We start from the raw sequence: 19,085 nt of genomic DNA, 5'->3' as shown, positions 1-19,085 counted from the left end.
TTTTCTTGGGGAAATGACATTTCTCCCCCTCTTGATCCATGTCGTTTGGGTGGGACTGTGACCCGCATCTAAGCCATTCAGCATATAAGGTCCCATTGACCACAGTGACTGGCTCAAGAATGGGCACATGGGGACTTCGCTGGTGGCCCAGTGGTTGGGACTCCACGCTTCCACTGCAGGGGGCGTGGGTTCGATCCCTCCTGGTTGAGGAACTAAGATCCCACGTGCTGAGTGACGCAGCCAAAAAAAAAAAAAAAAAAAGAATGGGCACATGACCCAGTGTGGACCAATGAGAATCAGGTCTAGGACTCTACTTGGAACTGTTGGAAAAGTCCTCTGGACCAAGCACTCTGAGGAGGGGACCTGGAACTGCCCATGCTCCCTCATGGAGAGAGCCCGCCTGGGAGTGAGGCCAACACAGAGGAGGGCAGAGCTGAGAGATAAAAAGCCAGAGATGTTCCTGATGATGTAATTTGAGCTTCTGGATCCAACTGTGTTCTGTCAGCCCTGCTGACTCTCAAGGTGGAAGTCTCACTTTAGTGCTAGAGAGTCTTCAACACACACTCAACTCCTTTTTTAACCAAGGGAACAGGTCCTAGGCTCAGAATAACATATCTAGCTAGGATTTAATGACACTGGTTTGTTTTTTTTTATTGTATTTATTTTTATGATTACTTAAGACAAATGATACTGGCTTCCCATTTACAGTAATTATACCATATTTACTTTTTAAAATTTATTTACTTATTTTTTATGAAGTATAGTTGATTTACAATGTTGTGTTAGTTTCAGGTGTACAGCAAAGTGATTCAGTTATACATACATATGTACCTATTTTTTTCAGATTCTTTTCCCTTATAGGTTGTTACAAAATATTGAGTATAGTACCCTCTGCTATACAGTAAGTCCTTGTTGGTTATCTTTTTTATATGCAGTAGTGTGTATCATATTTAGTTTTTTTTAAATAAATTCATTTATTTATTTTTGGCTGCATTGGGTCTTCGTTACTGTGTGTGGGCTTTCTCTAGTTGCAGCGAGCAGGGGCTACTCCTTGCTGCGGTGCACAGGATTCTCATTGCAGTGGCTTCTCTTGTTGCAGAGCACAGGCTCTAGGCACGTGGGCTTCAGTAGTTGCGGCATGTGGGCTCAGTAGTTGTGGCTCGCGGGCTCTAGAGCGCAGGCCCAGTAGTTGTGGGACACAGGCTTAGCTGCTCCGCGCCATGTGGGATCTTCCCGGACCAGGGATCGGACCCATGTCCCCTGTATTGGCAGGCGGATTCTTAACCACTGCGCCACTAGGGAAGTCCCATATTTACTTTTAAAATAGATATTTTTAAGTAAATAGAATGAATCTATTTTTTAAAAACACAAACTAAATAATAATACAGGTGGTATATAGGTATGGAAAAATTGTGAGGATGATACCAGAATGACTAAAATTTGGGAGACTCTGTTTTAATCAAACCATCTCTAAATTAACCTGTCCCCACCTGCCTTCTCCCCTCCCTCATGCGTTACCTCCTTGACTTCTCAGGACAGACTCTGAGGGGCAGGGGGACACTCACAGGTTCTTGAAGGCGTCTTCACGCAGGTCCCGGGGGAGCCTCTCCGTGATATCCGGCTGGAGAAAGTGGCCTGAGGAGCCCCTTAGCACCCTGCCCAGGATCTCCACACACTCCAGGGGGTTCAGCACCTGGAAACACCTCTCCAGTGTGATGAGAAACAGGCTGCGGTTCACGCCCGGGCTCTGCAAGGCTTGTTTCCGAATCTCTCCCAAGTCAACAGTGATGTCATCCAGCTCCTACAGGAATGATAGAAGTTAGGCTTGTCTTGAGAGCTGCCTCTTGATTTGGAAACCCTGGGAGAGACCACACTTAGCAGCAGTGGTGAAATTCAGGACCACTATTAAACACCATGCTGCTATGTCAAATCTTCTAGACCTTTCCATCACCTAAAGAACAAAGTCAAGGCCTTCACCTGCTTCACCCACACTAGGCACCTTGTCATTCTCCAGATACACCATGACTGTCACACCTCAGGCCCTTGCTCTAACTGGCATACCCTCTCCACCTCCTTCTCCCAGAGAAATCCAGCTGATCCTTTAAGGCCAAGCTCAGTTGTCATTTCATTGGTGAAGTCTTCTCTGATGTCCTACTTAAATCAAATCTCCCTTCACTCTGGGCTCCCAACAGCATCTTAAACCAAACTCCATGATGCATTAGAGATGCTTATGGGCCTATCTTTCCTCCAAGCCAGTGGATCTCAATCTTAGCTGCACATCAGAATCACTAGGGAGGTGATCACCAGCACCACTATATAGAGTCTGGTTTAACCGGTCTCTGGTGGAGCCCTGGCATCTGATTCCAGTGTGTATCTGAGGTTGAGCCAGGAAAGTGCTGGGGCCCAAGCCATGTGCCTAGTGGGATGCCTGGTACCTAGAAGACATTGAGAAATAGCCCGTTAGAATGAACGAATGAATGAATCTTTTGAACCACAGACCCCAGGAATGCTGACAGGGTGTAGGTACAATCAGACTGGACACGACTCTGTCCTTCACCCAACACACCCTCCAAAAATAACAACCACAATTTACTGAGTATGGACTACACTTCAGGCACTGTGTCAAGCACGGAGGCAAGCGTACATCACCTCCTGTAATTCTCACAACAGTCCTACAGGTTAAGCCCCATAGGTCTGCGGGTCAGACATTCCTAGGTTCAAATGCCAGGCCCTCCACTTACATGTGTGTGTCCTTGAGCAAATCACTTATCTTTTTAAGTCTCAGTTTCTTCCTCTTGAATGAAGATAAAATCAGTGCCTACCTCCTAGATTTATATAAGAATTGAAGGAGATAATGAATGGAGAGTGCCCGGTACCTAGTGAACACTCAGCAAACATTACATGCTATAATTAACTCAGTATTACAGGTGACAAGAACAAAAGAGAGACTAGTTAACCAGGCCAAACCTGCACGAAGCTGGGATCTGAAACAAGTGTACTGAGTCCCAGCCCACACCTCTCACCATGCCCATGTGTTTCCTAACTTCCGTCACTCCCGGCTGGGGCCAAACGGTGCAGCGGCTAAGAGTGTAACTTAGGGGTTATTGGGCAAGGGTCTGTGGATAGTATTAGGGCGTCTGTGAACACTGGGGGGAAACTGCATTCTCCTTTTCACTGCCATGGAATTGGTCCCTGGCATCTCCTTCAGGGCTGAACGTAGGCAGCAAGCCAGCAAGGTGGCAGGAGAACCTTTGATGCGTCGTCACTAGAGATCACAAACACTTTCATAACTCACTACCATTGTTGCAAATGTCTTGAAATCTCGCTTACACTCAACACTTCCTCAGAATTACAGAAACGATTAGACCCGCCACTAAATCTTGTTATTGGATGTGTTAAAGAAGCACATAAATTACTGTACCCTTAACTTTGTCTTATGTATTTTGATAAATGTATTTCAACAGAATCGGCTTCCTTTGTCATCCATTGTATTTCAGTTTATACATTTTAACACATCATTCTGAGATGGAGCCCACCAGCTTCACCAAATGCCAGAGGGCTCACAGCTAGAGTCAGGAGCCCAGGTTCCCACCTCAGATTTACCACTTTCAAGCTGTGTAACCCGAGGTTACTTACTCAACCTCTCCAAGCCTGTTTCCTCATCTGAATATTGACATGGTAAGAGTCTATTTATCCTTATTTCAGGAGGTCCTGGAGACAATTCAACAGTTCCAGGTTTGTTAAACCCTTAGAACGGTGCTGGCAAATATGGCCCACAGGTCAAATCTGACCCACTGCCTGTTTTTGCAAATAAAGTTTAATTGGAACACATCCACACCCATGCATTGACCTGCCTGCCATCTACGGCTGCTTTGATGCTACAACGGCAGAGTTGAGTAGTTGTGACAGAGATTGTATGGCCTGCAAAGCCTAAAATATTTACTGTCGGGCCCTTTACAGAAACAGCTTGCTGACCATTCCCTCAGAATAATACCCGACACACAGTAAACATTGATCAGCATCATTTTCAAAGACCACCATCCTCATTTTTGCCATATCTTTTGCATTGCCTTTACTATTATTTAGTTCATATTTTTACTTTAAACTGACTCTTTTTAAAACTTAAATTCATTTCAAAAGGAAACACTACATCTCCACCAAACTCACAGTTTTGATGTGTATTTTAATAACAGACATTAAAATAAGTTTATGATTATTAAAATGTTTAAATGGTTCAATTCCCTTTGGAAAACACTGCCCCACACTCAACTGTCTCTGAAAAAAAAAACACCTCTACACCTCACCTTTCTGATTCCAAGGGTTCTCTGGGTCTCGGAGGCCCTTTCTTTGCTCTTACATCACCAACCTCATTTTGTGGAAATTTTCTGTTCCCGTTTTTTGTCTCCCTGGACCATAAGCTCCTTGAGGACAGAGACAGTCTTTCATCTCTGAATCCAGTGTCCCCTGGTGCACAGTAATCATTCATGGATGTTGATGAAGCCAAACTACTGGGACTCCTCAGTACACTCCATTTCTTAGTACTCATAAGAATATGACTTATAAGGCTCTTCATTTGAACTTTGGAGAAAGTAAGAGAGGAAACCTAGGTCCCAGGGAGTTTGCAGAAGGAGAAGCAGGGAGGAAGAGATAAAGAAGGGCCCAGGCCTGAGTGAGGCTCAATTCCATTCAACTCGACAAACACCAGCTGGCCCTGGTTTCCTCTGCTCCCAGGATGCCAAGAGAGCCTCACCAAGCGGTCCTTCTTGTCTTCTAAGAGACATTTCATGGCAGTGCGGAATTGCTGAGCATCAGTCCCCCTCAGGTCCTCCAGCAGTTTCCAGGGCTGGTACAAACATTGTTCCAGGTGGTTTTCCATGGCTGCCTGGATATGGAACGTTGGGAGAGTCAGTAAGGACAGGACAGGAGCACATGGTCAGCACCACGGCCAGCAGCCCAGCCAGGCCACCTAATTCCCCGCAGAGACCGCAAGCTGTCAGCCTGCACACGTTTGGTTGAGTTGGCTCCGAAATTTTTTATGAGCTGCTAACATTTAAAATTCAGGGAATGCCTCACAAAAATCCAAATTTCCAGCTTCTCTTGGAAACCACAAAGATGTGGCAACGCTGGGTACACACCTCCTTCTGTGTAATAATCAACAGGCAGAGGGACAGCCGCTCACTGTAATCACCCTTCCTGCTCACCACCCTCTAGGTAGCTGATTCCCCCATGGCCTGCCTGGTCCCTGCAGGTGACTGAGGTTTCAAGTCCAGGGCAGCTGGCCTCTACCCGGAAAGTTTACTACTTCCAGATGCACACTGCTCAAACCCTCTCCCATGCTCCAAGCCCCCAGCACAGGAGCAAAATTCAGGCAGCATGAACTCCCCGTGGCACCCCCTCCAGGGTGAGAAGCAGAGGTCAACAGCCTCTCCTGAAAGAGATTTCCTCTGCTATCTGGGGAATTCTTTTCTAAATCTTCCTTAAATAGAGGTGCTCTAGAAAGGCAGCATAGTGTGACATCATGGACCAAAGGTGAGCTCTAGCACCAGATAACCTGTGTGCAAATCCCCACCTTGCCACTTACTAGTTGTACGGCCTCGGGCAAGTTCCTTAACTAAGACTGTTAGATAAAATACAAGATGCCCAGTTAGATTTGACTTGCAGGTAAACGAATAATTTTTTAGCATAAGTATATCCCAAATATTGCATGGGACATACTTACACTAAAAAATGTATTTGTTGATCATCTGCAAGTCAAATTTAACTGGGAAACCTGTATTTTTATTTGATAAATGGGCAACAGTATCTCTGGGTCTCAGTTTTCTCAGCTGAAAGGTAGGGACAATAGTCAAACTTACTACGTAAGTAAGAATTAATCCTAGGTCATGAGGAGTAAACGATTATGTAAAGTGTTCTCAATAAGTGCCAGCCATTATTCTCTTCCCTGAATGAGTTGAATAATTGTTTACTCAATGTCTCTCCCCTTAGAATGAAAGGCCCACGTGGGTAGTAATGTGACTGCCTGTTCTCCTGAGTCTCCAGTGTCTAGAACTGTGCCTGGCAGAGAATAGAGGCTGGATAAGTAGATACTAAATGAATATACAAATAGGAAGAGAGGTAGTATAGCTCCTAATCAGGTTAAATTATACACATTTTATGAGAAACCCTACTGCTAGAGAGAAAGAGGCAGGCATCACTTCTCTTTAGATTGCACAAATGAACAGGGCGAAGAAAGCAGATGCCATGAGGCCACAAGCCACCTCCACCTAGTGGGTGTCCTGGTAAATGGATAACAACCAGGCTTCTGAGTGTCATTCTCACATGAATGTTGGTTGACACTATCATCTTCATTATAAAGTAAAAACCGAAACAACAAAGACGTATGTCAGAATTTCATTCGTCAATGACATGACTTCTTTGACTTCTTTGCTGAATCAAATAATAGTCTTTGAAATCTGAAAGAATGTTGTCTCAATTTTCTGTGCTATTCACAGTGTATTGGTAAAGGCAAGACAAAATGCCCTGGGCTACTGATTATGCTAATGAGGCACATGCTGGCCAATTCACCGCAGTCCCCACCATGCCCTATTGTTCCCCAAGGCAAATATCCACTGCCATCCATTTACATGTTTGTGCTACTGTTTTTCTTCCAGTAGAGTTAAAAGGGAAGAAAAATATTTCTTGGACCCATGATTGAGAGACTGATAATTATACCCAAAGGTCCACTCTCTTGTAATTATTTTAGGAACAGAATCCCACAAGTTTTAGCTGGGTACATGGTCTCTCATCTTGCTCCTCTGCAGTAAGATGGACTGTGGACTGTGAGCCAATGAAACGTGAGCAGGAAGAAGTGTGCAACTTGCAGGTCACATCCTTAAAGAGAAGCTGTTCAGCCTTCACTTCCTCTTTCCCACCACACCCTCCCTGGGTTGGAGAATGGATGTGCTATTTCAATCATGTGGGCAACCACTCCCTAGATGATGACAAAGTAACAAGACAGAAGGAACCCAGGCCCCTCGATGGCCTTTTGAAGTAGAGCTGTCTCTCCTCTCTGGACCTCCCACCTAGCCCTGGACTATTATATGAGATAGAAATAAACTAAACTGTTTGAGCTGCTGTAATCTATGGTCTCTTTGTTAGAGTAGCTCAGCCTATACTCTAATACCAGTCCGTGACCTTGGACCACTACCGGTCTGTGGCCTGACAGGAACCAGGCCGCACAGCAGGAGGTGAGCGGCGGGCAAGCATGCAAAGCTTCATCTGTATTTACAGCCGCTCTCCATCACTCGCATTACCGCCTGAGCTCCGCCTCCTACCAGCATTATGGTGAGTTCTATACTTATTTCATTATATATTACAATGTAATAATAACAGAAATAAAGTGCACGATAAATGTAATGCACTTGAATCATCCCGAAATCATCCCCCCGTTCCCACTCCATGGAAAAACTGTCTTCCATGAAACCGGTCCCTGGTGCCAAAAAGGCTGGAGACCGCCGCTCTAATACGCCATGTCTCCATCAAAAGTGGAAAAATGAAAGAGAGACAAAGGAGCTTATATCATGTTTCAGAAAACACTGGACAGAACACGTTTCTTTGTGGAAGTGAAGACTAGCTCTCCACCTAGCCCCCTTCTCTGACTTACCTGGCCCCTGAGTTTGCAACCCTTGAGCACTGAGAGGGGAACATAGGGACGGGTCTCAGATACACACCTGCAGGCTGGGGATGGTGAAGGCAACGTTCCGTGAATTCAGATACGCCAGGACTCTGCGGGACAGGTCTGCCGTCCACACGTGGGAGCTTCAGTCGAAGACAGACGGGAGAAGGTCATGGTGACAGGCCCGCCTAGGATGAGCAGTCCCCCTACTGGCTGAGTGCTCAGGGGACCGAGGTTCAGAAAGGACAATGAACATGGGCCGGGATGCTAGGCACTCTGTGCTTAGAGGTAGGAGATGTGATTCCTTGGCACAGTGAGGGGCAGTTTCCAATTCTAGGAATCAGCCTGCATACCAGTCTCTCAAAGACAATGATCAATTTGGAGCTGTGTGCTATACTCTAAATCCCATAACAATCCACTCAGATTAATAATCCAAACAGACTGACTTGAAAAGGTGTCCTGACTATATTAAGTTTAACAAACAGATGCTTTGTATACCATGAGAGGCTGGAATAACACAGTTAGGACTGTAGGCTCAAAACCTGGGTTTGAATCCTGGCTCTACCACTGAACAGTATGGTCTTAGGCAGTTTGCTGAATTTTCCTGTGCCTCGGTTTCCCTTTCTATGTAATACAGCTAACAACTGTGAGAATTAAATTTGTTCACACATGTAAAGCACTTAAAACATTGCCCAACACATAGAGAATGCACAACTTCATTCATAACAGCCAAAAATTGGAAACAACTCAAATATCCAACAACAGGTGAAATGTTAAACAGATGGTATATCCATTCAATGGAATGCCACTCATCCAGACAAAGGGAATGAGTTGGACTTTTGCTTTCAGCTGTGATGGAATAATTGGCAGTAGATAAATCTTCCTGCCTTAAACAATTAGAAGGCCTTTTATAATCACATTTTTTATAGCTACATAGATAGATGGATAGACAGATAGATAGATAAAAAATTTTAGCCTGAAAGAATATATCCAAAACTATCAACTGGAGTTACCTTAGGGAAAAGACTGTTTATGGGGATCTTTTACTTTAATATAATTGAGTGCCCCTGTCATGGGGCCCCAAGGCTCCCATTTCTCCTTCATAGTACTTGTTATATTAGAATTATCTGTTAATATTTGTCTTCCCACAAGACTATCTAGTGCCCTGCTCCACATCCCTGGTATCTAACACCAGCCTGTACACAGAATATAAAGTGACAGTGAGAGCAAAGTAACAGTGAGCCCTGGAGCCAGGCTGTTGGATACTCACCCCAGCTCCACCATTTCCCAGCTCTGTGACCTTAAATCACCTCCCTGGGCCTCAGTTTCATTATTCTGTCCACTGGGGTAACAATAGGGCCTACTTGGGTGGGAGGAGGGGGAGGCTTGGGAAGATTACATGTGTTTCTATGCATAAAAGCACTTAGAATAGTACCTGCTACATAGTAAGCAGTCAGTAAATGTTAGCTCTTGTGCTAGAGCAGAGGGGGCCAAAATTGTGTTGAACAAATGTATCTATTCTAAAACACTTGTGCATTGGGTGATATTTTTTGTAATGAGTACATTTTACTTTTTATAGTTAAGAGACTTCCATTAAGAATTTTTATTAAAAATCTATTCCATCCCTTCCCCTCCCCTTTAGGATGAGTTACCTTTGAAACTGTATGAGATCCAGCAATGCTACAATGGAAATAAAATGAAAAGACAACTTAAAAAGGAATCATTCCAGAGAGATCATAGGCACATTCTGTTTGAAATTCTTAGAAGCAACAAGCAGGGACAGTGGGGACATTACCATTCAGGTAGCTTCCGTCTATTATTTCTTCCTAAAAGGCAAAGAGATAACGTCGAGTATAACATCCGAAAGTTGGCAGCTCCAGTACAGAGGATGTTGTTTAAAATAAAATAGATACTCACCGCCATTTTTTGCAACAATGGAGGCAAATCTGCAACAAAGCCATTGAACGTATAAATAGAATTGAACTGGATGACCCTCAAAAATACAAATGTCTATTAAGAAAAGAGCCCCCAAAAAGGTTACTCGTGAAGGAAATTTTTAGTGAATTTTAATTATACTTGTGCCCGTATGTGCCAGTGTGAAAAAACCTTGGTTTGAAAAACCCTTTCAGAATGTTCCTGAAAATTCTACACTTACGTGGGTATACACACACACACAGGCACGCACACATCCCAAAACACTTTGCGGCATCATGTACCTAAATTGATCTAACCCCACTCCGTTCCCTAAGATGTCATGGAAACCATGACAGATGATTCCTCCCTCAGGACTTACCCTGCCGGGAATCTGGAACTCCATGACTTGCCACTCCATGGCTCAGAAAAAGGAACAGCAAAAGAGAGTATGTCCTAGGTTCCTGAGACATTCTCCTGTAGTTAATTCAAGCATAGAAAAATTCAGGTTTGATTCAGGTTGTATCTGTAAATATATTTAGGAACATTCAGAAGACAAAAGGGGAAAAAATAGACCCAGAATTCCTTGAGGTGTTTGTTTTTTTTTTATTTTAAATTCCATCCACTTTGCTTCATCTAAACCCTATGCTAGTAAAGACACAATCATCTCTCTCCTCAATCTACAATGGCCTGTTTATATTCTGACATCTACCTCTCATTCCCCTCAATCAAACAAAGAGCAGCAGTTAAAAGCATGGATTCTGTTATATCTGACAAAGGACTTATATCTAGAATATGAAAAGAACTCTAACAATTCAGTAAGCAGAAGATAAACAAGGCAATAGGGAAAAAATATAAACTTAAACTTCATTTAAAAAAAAATACATTTATGGCCAATAAGCACATAAAAGCTTATCAACATCATTAGTTACCAGGAACGTGCAAACTGAACACTTATGAGATACTGTAACTGAGCCGGACCGTATGGAGCCTTCCCAAAACAGACCCACACTCCCCTCCGCCTGCCTCTTGGCTGTAGAAAGACTTTAGCCTCCTAGGCCTTCCCCAAGTTCCAAAGAATAAATTTAACCAGGGAAGTGAGAAAACGCATAAAAAGGAAAACAGTCAAGCAAGACAAAATAATAATACTTTAGCCATTAAAGTCAAGGACCTTTAGCTCCTCCTCTAGGACTGTGGATAATATTCTGAGCCACGTCCTTTGAGCTGCTTTGCAGATACTGAAACCCCCACCAGGTGGAAAAAGTAAACTTATGCTGCCCACAAGCACGTAGGCCACAGACCAGTTATAACCAGAAGGTTAATGATGTTGACTCCCAGTTACCACCAACCAATCAGAAGAATGTCCATGAGCTGATCACACACCCCCAAACCCCCCTCCTTCACCCTGTCTTGAAAAACCTTTCCCTGAAAGACTTTGGGGATTGGGGGGCCTTTTGAGCACTAGCTCCCTGGACTCCTTGCTTGGTGCCCTGCAATAAATGCTGCACTTTCCTTCACCAAAACCCAGGGTCAATAGATTGGCTTTACTGCATGCAGGCAAGCGGACCCCAGTTTGACGTGGTAACAAATTCACTACATACACACTAGAATGGCTAAAAGTTAAAAAGACTAACAACACCAAGTGTTGACGATGATGGGGGCAGCAGGAACTCTTATACATTGCTGATACGGCCACTCTGGAAAACCATTTGGCCGCGTCTTATAAAGTTAAGTATACAATACTCTATGATCCAGGAATTCTGCCCCTAGGTATTTACCTAAGAGAAATTAAAACATACATCCATACAAAGATTTGTAGAGTTCCATTCCAAAAATTGGAAACAACTCAAATGTTCAACAACAGATGAAAAGTTAAACAAACACGGTATATCCATTCAATGGAATACCACTCATCAATAAATAAGGAATGAGTTGGACTTCTGCTTCCAGCTATGACGGAGTAATTGGCAGTAGATAAACTCTCTTGCCTTAAACAATTAGAAAACAAACAAAACATGAAACAAAGGTTTTCAGACATTGGACAACAGGTAGGACAAGACTGAGATCCCTGAGAGAAGGGAAACTGTGAGATAATAGAAAATATATATTGGTTTCTGCCCCCAGTTCCTGGAACAGGGCCCCTAAGTCCCTTGTCATTTCCTAAATGATAAGAGCGCTAGGAGGATCTCTTGTTCTAATATTTGGTTTTTGACTCATCCCTGACACAGGGCTCCTAAACCCTTGTAAATTCTTAAGCGATAAGAGTACTAGGAGCGGTACAGCCACTCTGAAGAACAGTATGGAGCTTCCTTAAAAAACTAAAAATAGAGCTAGTATATGATCCAGCAATCCCACTCCTGGGCATATATCCGGAGAAAACCATAATTTGAAAATATACATGCACCCCAATGTTCCTAGCAGCACTCTTCACAAGAGCCAAGACATGGACGCAACCTAAATGTCCATCAACAGAGAAATGGATAAAGAAGATGTGGTACATACATACAATGGAATATTACTCAGCCATAAAAAAGAACGAAATAATGCCATTTGGAGCAACATGGATGGACCTAGAGATTGTCATACTGAGTGAAGTAAGTCAGAGAGAGAAAGACAAATTTCATATGATATCGCTTATATGTGGGCTCTAAAAAAAAAAGGCTACAAATGAACTTATCTACAAAACAGAAATAGAGGGACTTCCCTGGTGGTGCAGTGGTTAAGAATCTGCCTGCCAACGCAGGGGACACGGGTTCGAGCCCTGGTCCAGGAAGATCCCACATGCCGCAGAGCAACTAAGCCCGTGAGCCACAACTACTGAGCCCACGTGCCACAACTACTGAAGCAAGCGCACCTAGAGCCTGTGCTCCACAGTGAAAGAAGTCACCGCGATAAAAAGCCCGTACACCACAACAAAGAGTAGCCCCCGCTTGCCACAACTAGAGAAAGCCCGCACGCAGCAACGAAGACCCAACGCAGCCAAAAATGAATAAAATAAACAAATTAAAAAAAAAACAAAACAGAAATAGCGTTACAGATGTAGAACATAAACTTATGGTTACCAGGGGATAAGGTGAGGGAGGGATAAATTGGAAGACTGGGACTGACAGGTACACACTACTATATATAAAATAGATAACTAATAAGGACCTACTGTATAGCACAGGGAGTTCCACTCAATACTCTGTAATGGCCTACATGGGAAAAGAATCTAAAAAAGAGTGGATACATGTATATGTATAACAGATTCACTTTGCTATACACCTGAAACTAACACAACATTATAAATCAACTATACCCCAATAAAAAATTTTTAAAAAAAGAGCACTAGGAGTATCTCTTGTTCTAATGAGGCAACTCTGGGTGGGTTCTTGGATGGAGACCGGTCACCAGAGAGACCAAGCCATGATTAGAAGCTTGGGATTTTCGGCCCCACCCTCCCATCTTCCAGAGAGGGGAGAGGGCTGAAAATGGAGTTAATAACTAATTATGCCTATGTGAGGAAGCCTCCAATAATAGGGGTTTCAGAGAGCTTCCAGGTTGACGAACACATTCACCTCAGGGGGGTGACACACCCCAACTCCTTGGGGACAGACACTCCTGCACCTGAGGCCCTCCCAGACCTCATCTTAGTGTCTCCTCATCTGGCTATTCATCTGCATCTTTTGTCATATCCTTTAATAAACTGGTAAATGTAAGTAAGTGTTTCCCTGAGTTCTGTGAGCTGCTCTAGCAAATTACTTGAACCTGAGGAGGTGGTCATGGGAACCTCTGATTTGTAGCCAAATCAGACAGAAGTTGTGGGTAACTTGGAGACCTGCTACCTGAGATTGGTGTCTGAAGTGGGATGGGAGAAGTCTTGAGGGACTGAGCCCTTAACCTGTGGGACCTGAGGCTACCTCCAGGTAGACAGTGTCAGAGTTAAGTTGAATTGTAGGACACCCAGCTGGTGTCACAGAATCACTCGGTGTAAGGAAAATCCTCCACATGTTTGGTGACCAGGAGGGTCAGAAGTGATGTGTTCTGTGTTGAGTGTCTTGAGTGAGTAGTAAAGGAGACACACAGGTAAAAGGCTTATAGGAAGAGAACAAAGAAGGAGGGGGAGAACTGGGGTTTTCCTTACTTAGGAGGGAAAGCTGAGCTTTTTCTGTAAGTGCCCCTGCTCGCTGCCTGGGGTCTCTAGACCACAGCACCAGAAGGAGAATCCCAACAGAGCTGAGGAGACAGAGTAGGAGTTTAGGGAAATCAAGGCAACTAGAATCCACAGGGAAGATTACTTGAGGAGGGAGTTGCACAAAGAGAAAGTTCTAGAGATTTGAACAAGGGTCCCTTGAGTCTTAGGCTGAATATTGGTCTGTCTATGCCTATACATGTAAGAAACCACCTGAAGCTGAAGAAAGAGCCACCAGTAATAAGCAGAGCAATCCCTGGAGTTCACACAGGGTGGAGAATAATTCCCAACTACCAGTGGAAAACCTCCAAATACATGGCGCATTAAGGACAGTTCTCAGTGAAGTATTGCCTCAGTAATGGGCTGAATTAGCCCTAAAGTCTGCCCTGGACCTACCCTAACAAAGCTTAAAAGCAAGCCTTGAAAGAATCAAGTTGATTCTAAATAACTAGACTGCATCCTAGAACAAAACCCAACAATATTTAAAGGAGTGTCACAAAATCCAGAAATGTAAATCCAAAATGTCCAGCATCCAATTAAAAATTGAATATATGGCTGGTTACCATAGAAAAAAACCCAGTCCACAGAAAGAGATCCAGAAATGACACAGAAGATCAAATTAGTAGACCGGATGACTATTATAAATATATTCTGTAAGTTCAAGAAGGTAGAGAAAAGCATAAATATGTAAAAGAGAGACATGGAAGATAAAAAAAAAAACTCAGGAAAAGGAATAAACTGATTTATGCAACAACATGGATGAACCTCAAAAACATTATGTCAAACAAAAGAAGCCAATCACAAAAGAGTACATATTGTATGATTTCACATATATGAAACTCCATGATAGGCAAAATAATCTACAGTGACAGAAAACAACTAAGTTGCCTGGGACTCTGCTGGGTGCAGCGGGAGGAATTTATTGCAAAAGAACACAAGGGAACTTTGGGGGCGACATTTCTATACCTTGATTTTGGTGGTTGTTACACAGGTACATACGTTTATTGAATCTCATCAAACTCTACACTTTAAATGGTTGCATTTTATTGTAATATAAATTATACCTCACAGAAGTTGATTTCAAAAGAGAAAGGAACAGCATGGACTGTGGAGCAGGACTGCCTGGATTGAATCTCATCTCTGCTACTTAGTAGCTGTGTGATGTTGGACAAGTTACTGAATCTCTCTGTGCTTCCATTTCCTCATCTGTAAGATGCGGTTAATAAATGGTACCTACCTCACAGTGTCATATGAGGATAAAATGAGTTAATGAAGTAAATCATTTAGGACAATGCTTGGCATGAAGAAAGCTCTACATATGGGTCTATTAAATAAACAAATAAGCCAGACTGATGTTTTCAAAATTCAACTCATGGGAGAGTCTGGAGAAAGAATGTTCCAGAAAAAGGGAATCAGAAGTGCAAAGGCCTTGACATTAAGAATGCAATTTACATGTGCAATAAATCACATGAGGATGAGAGCAGTAGATGAGGTTAGGTCATCATTAGCAACTTGACTTTTACTTGGAGGGAGATGGGAGCCACTGAAGAGATATTAATTAGCACAAGAGTAAGAGCCGTGCTCTGACTTTTAAAAAACTGGCTCCATAACACCAATTGCTGTGTTGAGAATAACCTGCAGGGGGACAACGGCTAAAGCAGAGAGAGCAGTAAGAGATGATAATGATGACTTAGTCACTGATGGCAATGAGGGTGGTGACATGTGGTTGGGGGTATTTTGAAGGTGCAGCCAATAGACCGAATGTGAGGAATAAAAGAAAGAGAAGTCACAGACACCTCCCAGGATTTGGGCCTGAGCATCTAGAGAGGTGGGAAATGGGGAAAACCATAGGAGTTGCAGGTTTGGGGGAGAGGCCCTGGAGCTCAGATGTGGACAAGCTAAGCTTGAGAAGACTATTAATTGTCCGAGTGGAGAAAGCAAGTAGGCAGTTTGGTGTTTGAGCCTGCAGTTAGCGGAGAGCTCCAGACTGGAGCTATCTATGCAGAGCAGTCAGCATATACTTGAACCCAGGACACTGGATAAGATCACCAAGAAAGTGAGCGTAGGGAGACGTGGGTAAGTTTTAAGGACTGAGACCCAAGCATTCCTTTGTTAAAATGTTAGGTAGACCAGGTGCAATCAGCAAACTCAAGACTGTAGGAAACTCCCCAGAATAAACAACCTAGTTTCTTCAGCAAATATACTGCAAAGAGACAGACAGAAATAGACACAGACACACACACACAGAGGAAGGAACTACTAACTTAAAAAACTTAAGAGATATAACAATTACTTGTAGCATACAGACTTTATTTGGATCCTGATTCAAGCAAACTGTAAAAAACAAAGACTGTGGGACAACTGGGGAAATTTGCACCTCGACTGGTTATCTGAAGATTTTAAAGAAATACTGTTGATAACAGAAATGTGGTTATATTTTTAAAGGAGTACTTATCTTTTAAAGGAGGGATGTTGGTTCACAAACTGGCCCCCATACCGGGAGGGTAAGGGGAGACTGAGGCAGATTGGTAGGGGTCAGGTGTAATAAGCAAGGAAACTTACTTACAATGCCTGTCTTTGTTGTTGTCAGTTACATATTTTAATGAGGGATTTTTTTGTTTTGTTTTGTTAATTTAATTTTTATTTTATATTGTAGAGTTGATTTACAATGTTGTGTTAGTTTCAGGTGTACAGCAAAGTGATTCAGTTATACATACACATATATCCACTCTTTTTCAGATTCTTTTCTCATAAAGGTTATTACAGAATACTGAGTAGAGTTCCCTGTGCTATACAGTAAACTTGTCTTGAGGGGCCGCAAGATCTCCACCCCCGCCCCCCAGAATCTAGAACGTTTATAGAGGCCTTAATGGAGCTCAGTCATGTATACTGTCCAGACGGTCTCAACAACACACTGCTCTCTCAAGGCTGTGTCCTTGAAAACGCTCCCACTGTGGGAATAGTGGGCAGAATGTACATTCCAAGGATGGGGGAGGGGTGAGGAGGCTCTGATTCCCAAGTCCAGCTCCAGGGTCAACAGGCGGTCACGCCCTCTCGATGACCTCCTACAAGGGGCTAGCAAACTACAACCCAAGGGCCAAATTCAAAGGTACCTGGTTTTGTGTGGCTTGTGAGCTAAAAATGGTTTTTACATTTTTAAACAGTTTCGAAAAATCAAAAGAACGGTATTTCTTGACACGTGAAAATTTCATGTTTGAAATTTAAACATTAGTGTCCATAAATACAGTTTTATTGGACTACAGCCATTTCATTCATTTAAGTATCGTCTATGGCTGCTTGCACACTACAATGGCAGAGCTGGGAAGTTGCAACAGAGGCTGCGTGGCCCACAAAGCCGAAAATATGGGGCTTCCCTGGTGGCGCAGTGGTTGAGAATCTGCCTGCCAATGCAGGGGACACGGGTTCGAGTCCTGGTCTGGGAAGATCCCACGTGCCGCGGAGCGGCTGGGCCCGTGAGCCACAATTGCTGAGCCTGCGCGTCTGGAGCCTGTGCTCCGCAACAGGAGAGGCCGCGATAGTGAGAGGCCCGCGCACCGCGATGAAGAGTGGCCCCCCACTTGCCGCAACTGGAGAAAGCCCTCGCACAGAAACGAAGACCCAACTCAGCCATAAATAAATAAATAAATAAAATTAAAAAAAAAAAAAAAGCCGAAAATATTTACTCTCTGTTCCTTTACTGAATAAGTTTGCCAAGCCCACTTTTAGAGCTACACTCTTATATATTTACAGAAGAAATGGGATGTTTGAGATGGCTTCAAAATAATACAGGAGGGAGGAAATAAGGATGGATGAAACAAGTTGACAACTGAACCTGGGCGATGGGTATATGAGGCCCCTTATATTCCTGTGTCTACCTTTGTATGGGTTTGAAATTTTCCACATAAATGACTTTTTAAAAGAAAAAGCAAAACAAAAAAGACTGTGTTTTTTTGGGCTTCCCTGGTGGTGCAGTGGTTAAGAATCCACCTGCCAATGCCAGGGACACGGGTTTGAGCCCTGGTCCGGGAAGATCCCACATGCGGCGGAGCAACTAAGCCCACGCACAACTACTGAGCCTGTGCTCTAGAACCCGCGAGCCACAACTACTGAGCCCAAGTGCTGCAACTACTGAAGCCTGTGTGCCTACAGCCCGTGCTCCGCAACAAGAGAAGCCACCGCAGTGAGAAGCCCGCGCACCACAACGAAGAGTAACCCCCGCTCGCCGCAACTAGAGAAAAGCCCGCGCACATCAACAAAGACCCAACACAACCAAAAATAAATAAATAAATAAATTTTAAAAATTAAAAAAAAGAGAGAGACACTGTTTTTTCATAAAAGAAAGTGGAGAGATAAGGAGGAACTGGGAAAGGGGTGAGAGGAGTGGCCAGAGGACTGGTAGGAAAACAGGTGAGGATGGTGCCTGAGTCCCAGGCTCACTTCAGTCACAGGATGCCACCCTCTTGGGAACTTGAAGGGAACACCATAATGCACACCCATGGTTTCTTGAGATTATAGGCGCCCCAGGACCCTCTAATACAGATTCCCCTGCTATTGCCTGGCTTGTTATGCAAATAGATTCTTTATCCCCCAAGGGGACTTCCCAACCAGCTTTGGAAACAAGTATGCTCATTTGACCGCCCAGGGCAAAAACAAACTGAAACTTTTGAAACCTCCAGACACCAAAAGCAGCGCATTCTAACAGGTTTTGAGCGAACCTGATCCCAAAGCACTTTGTAGACACATTCTGCTCCCTCCATCCCACCCCGCAGGCTGGTATGTTCAACTCTCATAATAACTCTTACTGGTTTGGGGGCTTTGGGGAACCTTTGGCCCTTTTTTCTCCCTTCCCTTTGGTCAGCTGCCCTGGGGCATTGGCCTCATTCAAAATTCTCCAGTTTCCCAGACAATGAGGCTTCTTGTGCTTATTGCTACAGTCTCCCTATTAACTATACAAGGGGTTTACAATTACTGAAACAGATGCCCCACTTTCTGCTGCACATGAAGTCTTCGTTCCAACGAAACCCCAGCCCATCGCCAGGATGGGATTTGGTTTTAATTAAAAGCCCTTCGGGTCACTCTCTTTCAGGAGCTCAGCCAAGAGGATTAAAAGGACTGAGCTGGGCAATGGCGATTTGGGGATCGATAGTTTTCTCCACGCACCCCGCCCCTCTTCCCACCTAAAGGCCCTCTCCCAGCAGATGGGTGAAAATCAGGCAAGCAAGGACTGCTTTGAAGGAACTCAGAATGAAACCAGCAACAATAACCACAAACCTGAAATGAACATGGTTTCCTAAAAAACTTCGCGCCTTTGGATGAGCAGGGAGGATTCAGCTTTAAGAGCCAGAAAGG

At 43.8% G+C, this 19,085-nt stretch overlaps 1 protein-coding gene across 1 annotated transcript in view; it reads right to left on the bottom strand.

Moving 5' to 3' along the window:
* The window catches only part of OTOA (otoancorin), a 59,715-nt gene extending 49,677 nt beyond the window's left edge, over window positions 1-10,038 (bottom strand). Inside the window, exons 1-7 of the mRNA XM_068523804.1 lie at window positions 9,948-10,038; window positions 9,572-9,600; window positions 9,450-9,480; window positions 9,307-9,334; window positions 7,710-7,797; window positions 4,751-4,882; window positions 1,566-1,801 (exon numbers count right to left, since the gene is read on the bottom strand). Of these exons, the coding sequence (XP_068379905.1) occupies window positions 1,566-1,801; window positions 4,751-4,882; window positions 7,710-7,797; window positions 9,307-9,334; window positions 9,450-9,480; window positions 9,572-9,600; window positions 9,948-10,038 (635 nt within the window). The remainder of the gene's footprint in view (window positions 1-1,565; window positions 1,802-4,750; window positions 4,883-7,709; window positions 7,798-9,306; window positions 9,335-9,449; window positions 9,481-9,571; window positions 9,601-9,947) is intronic.
* Window positions 10,039-19,085: the final 9,047 nt, after the last annotated feature.

The sequence above is a fragment of the Eschrichtius robustus genome, chromosome 16, assembly GCF_028021215.1.
Source record: "Eschrichtius robustus isolate mEscRob2 chromosome 16, mEscRob2.pri, whole genome shotgun sequence".
Taxonomy (NCBI): Eukaryota; Metazoa; Chordata; class Mammalia; order Artiodactyla; family Eschrichtiidae; genus Eschrichtius; species Eschrichtius robustus.
This window is presented reverse-complemented; position numbering and strand designations above follow the sequence as displayed.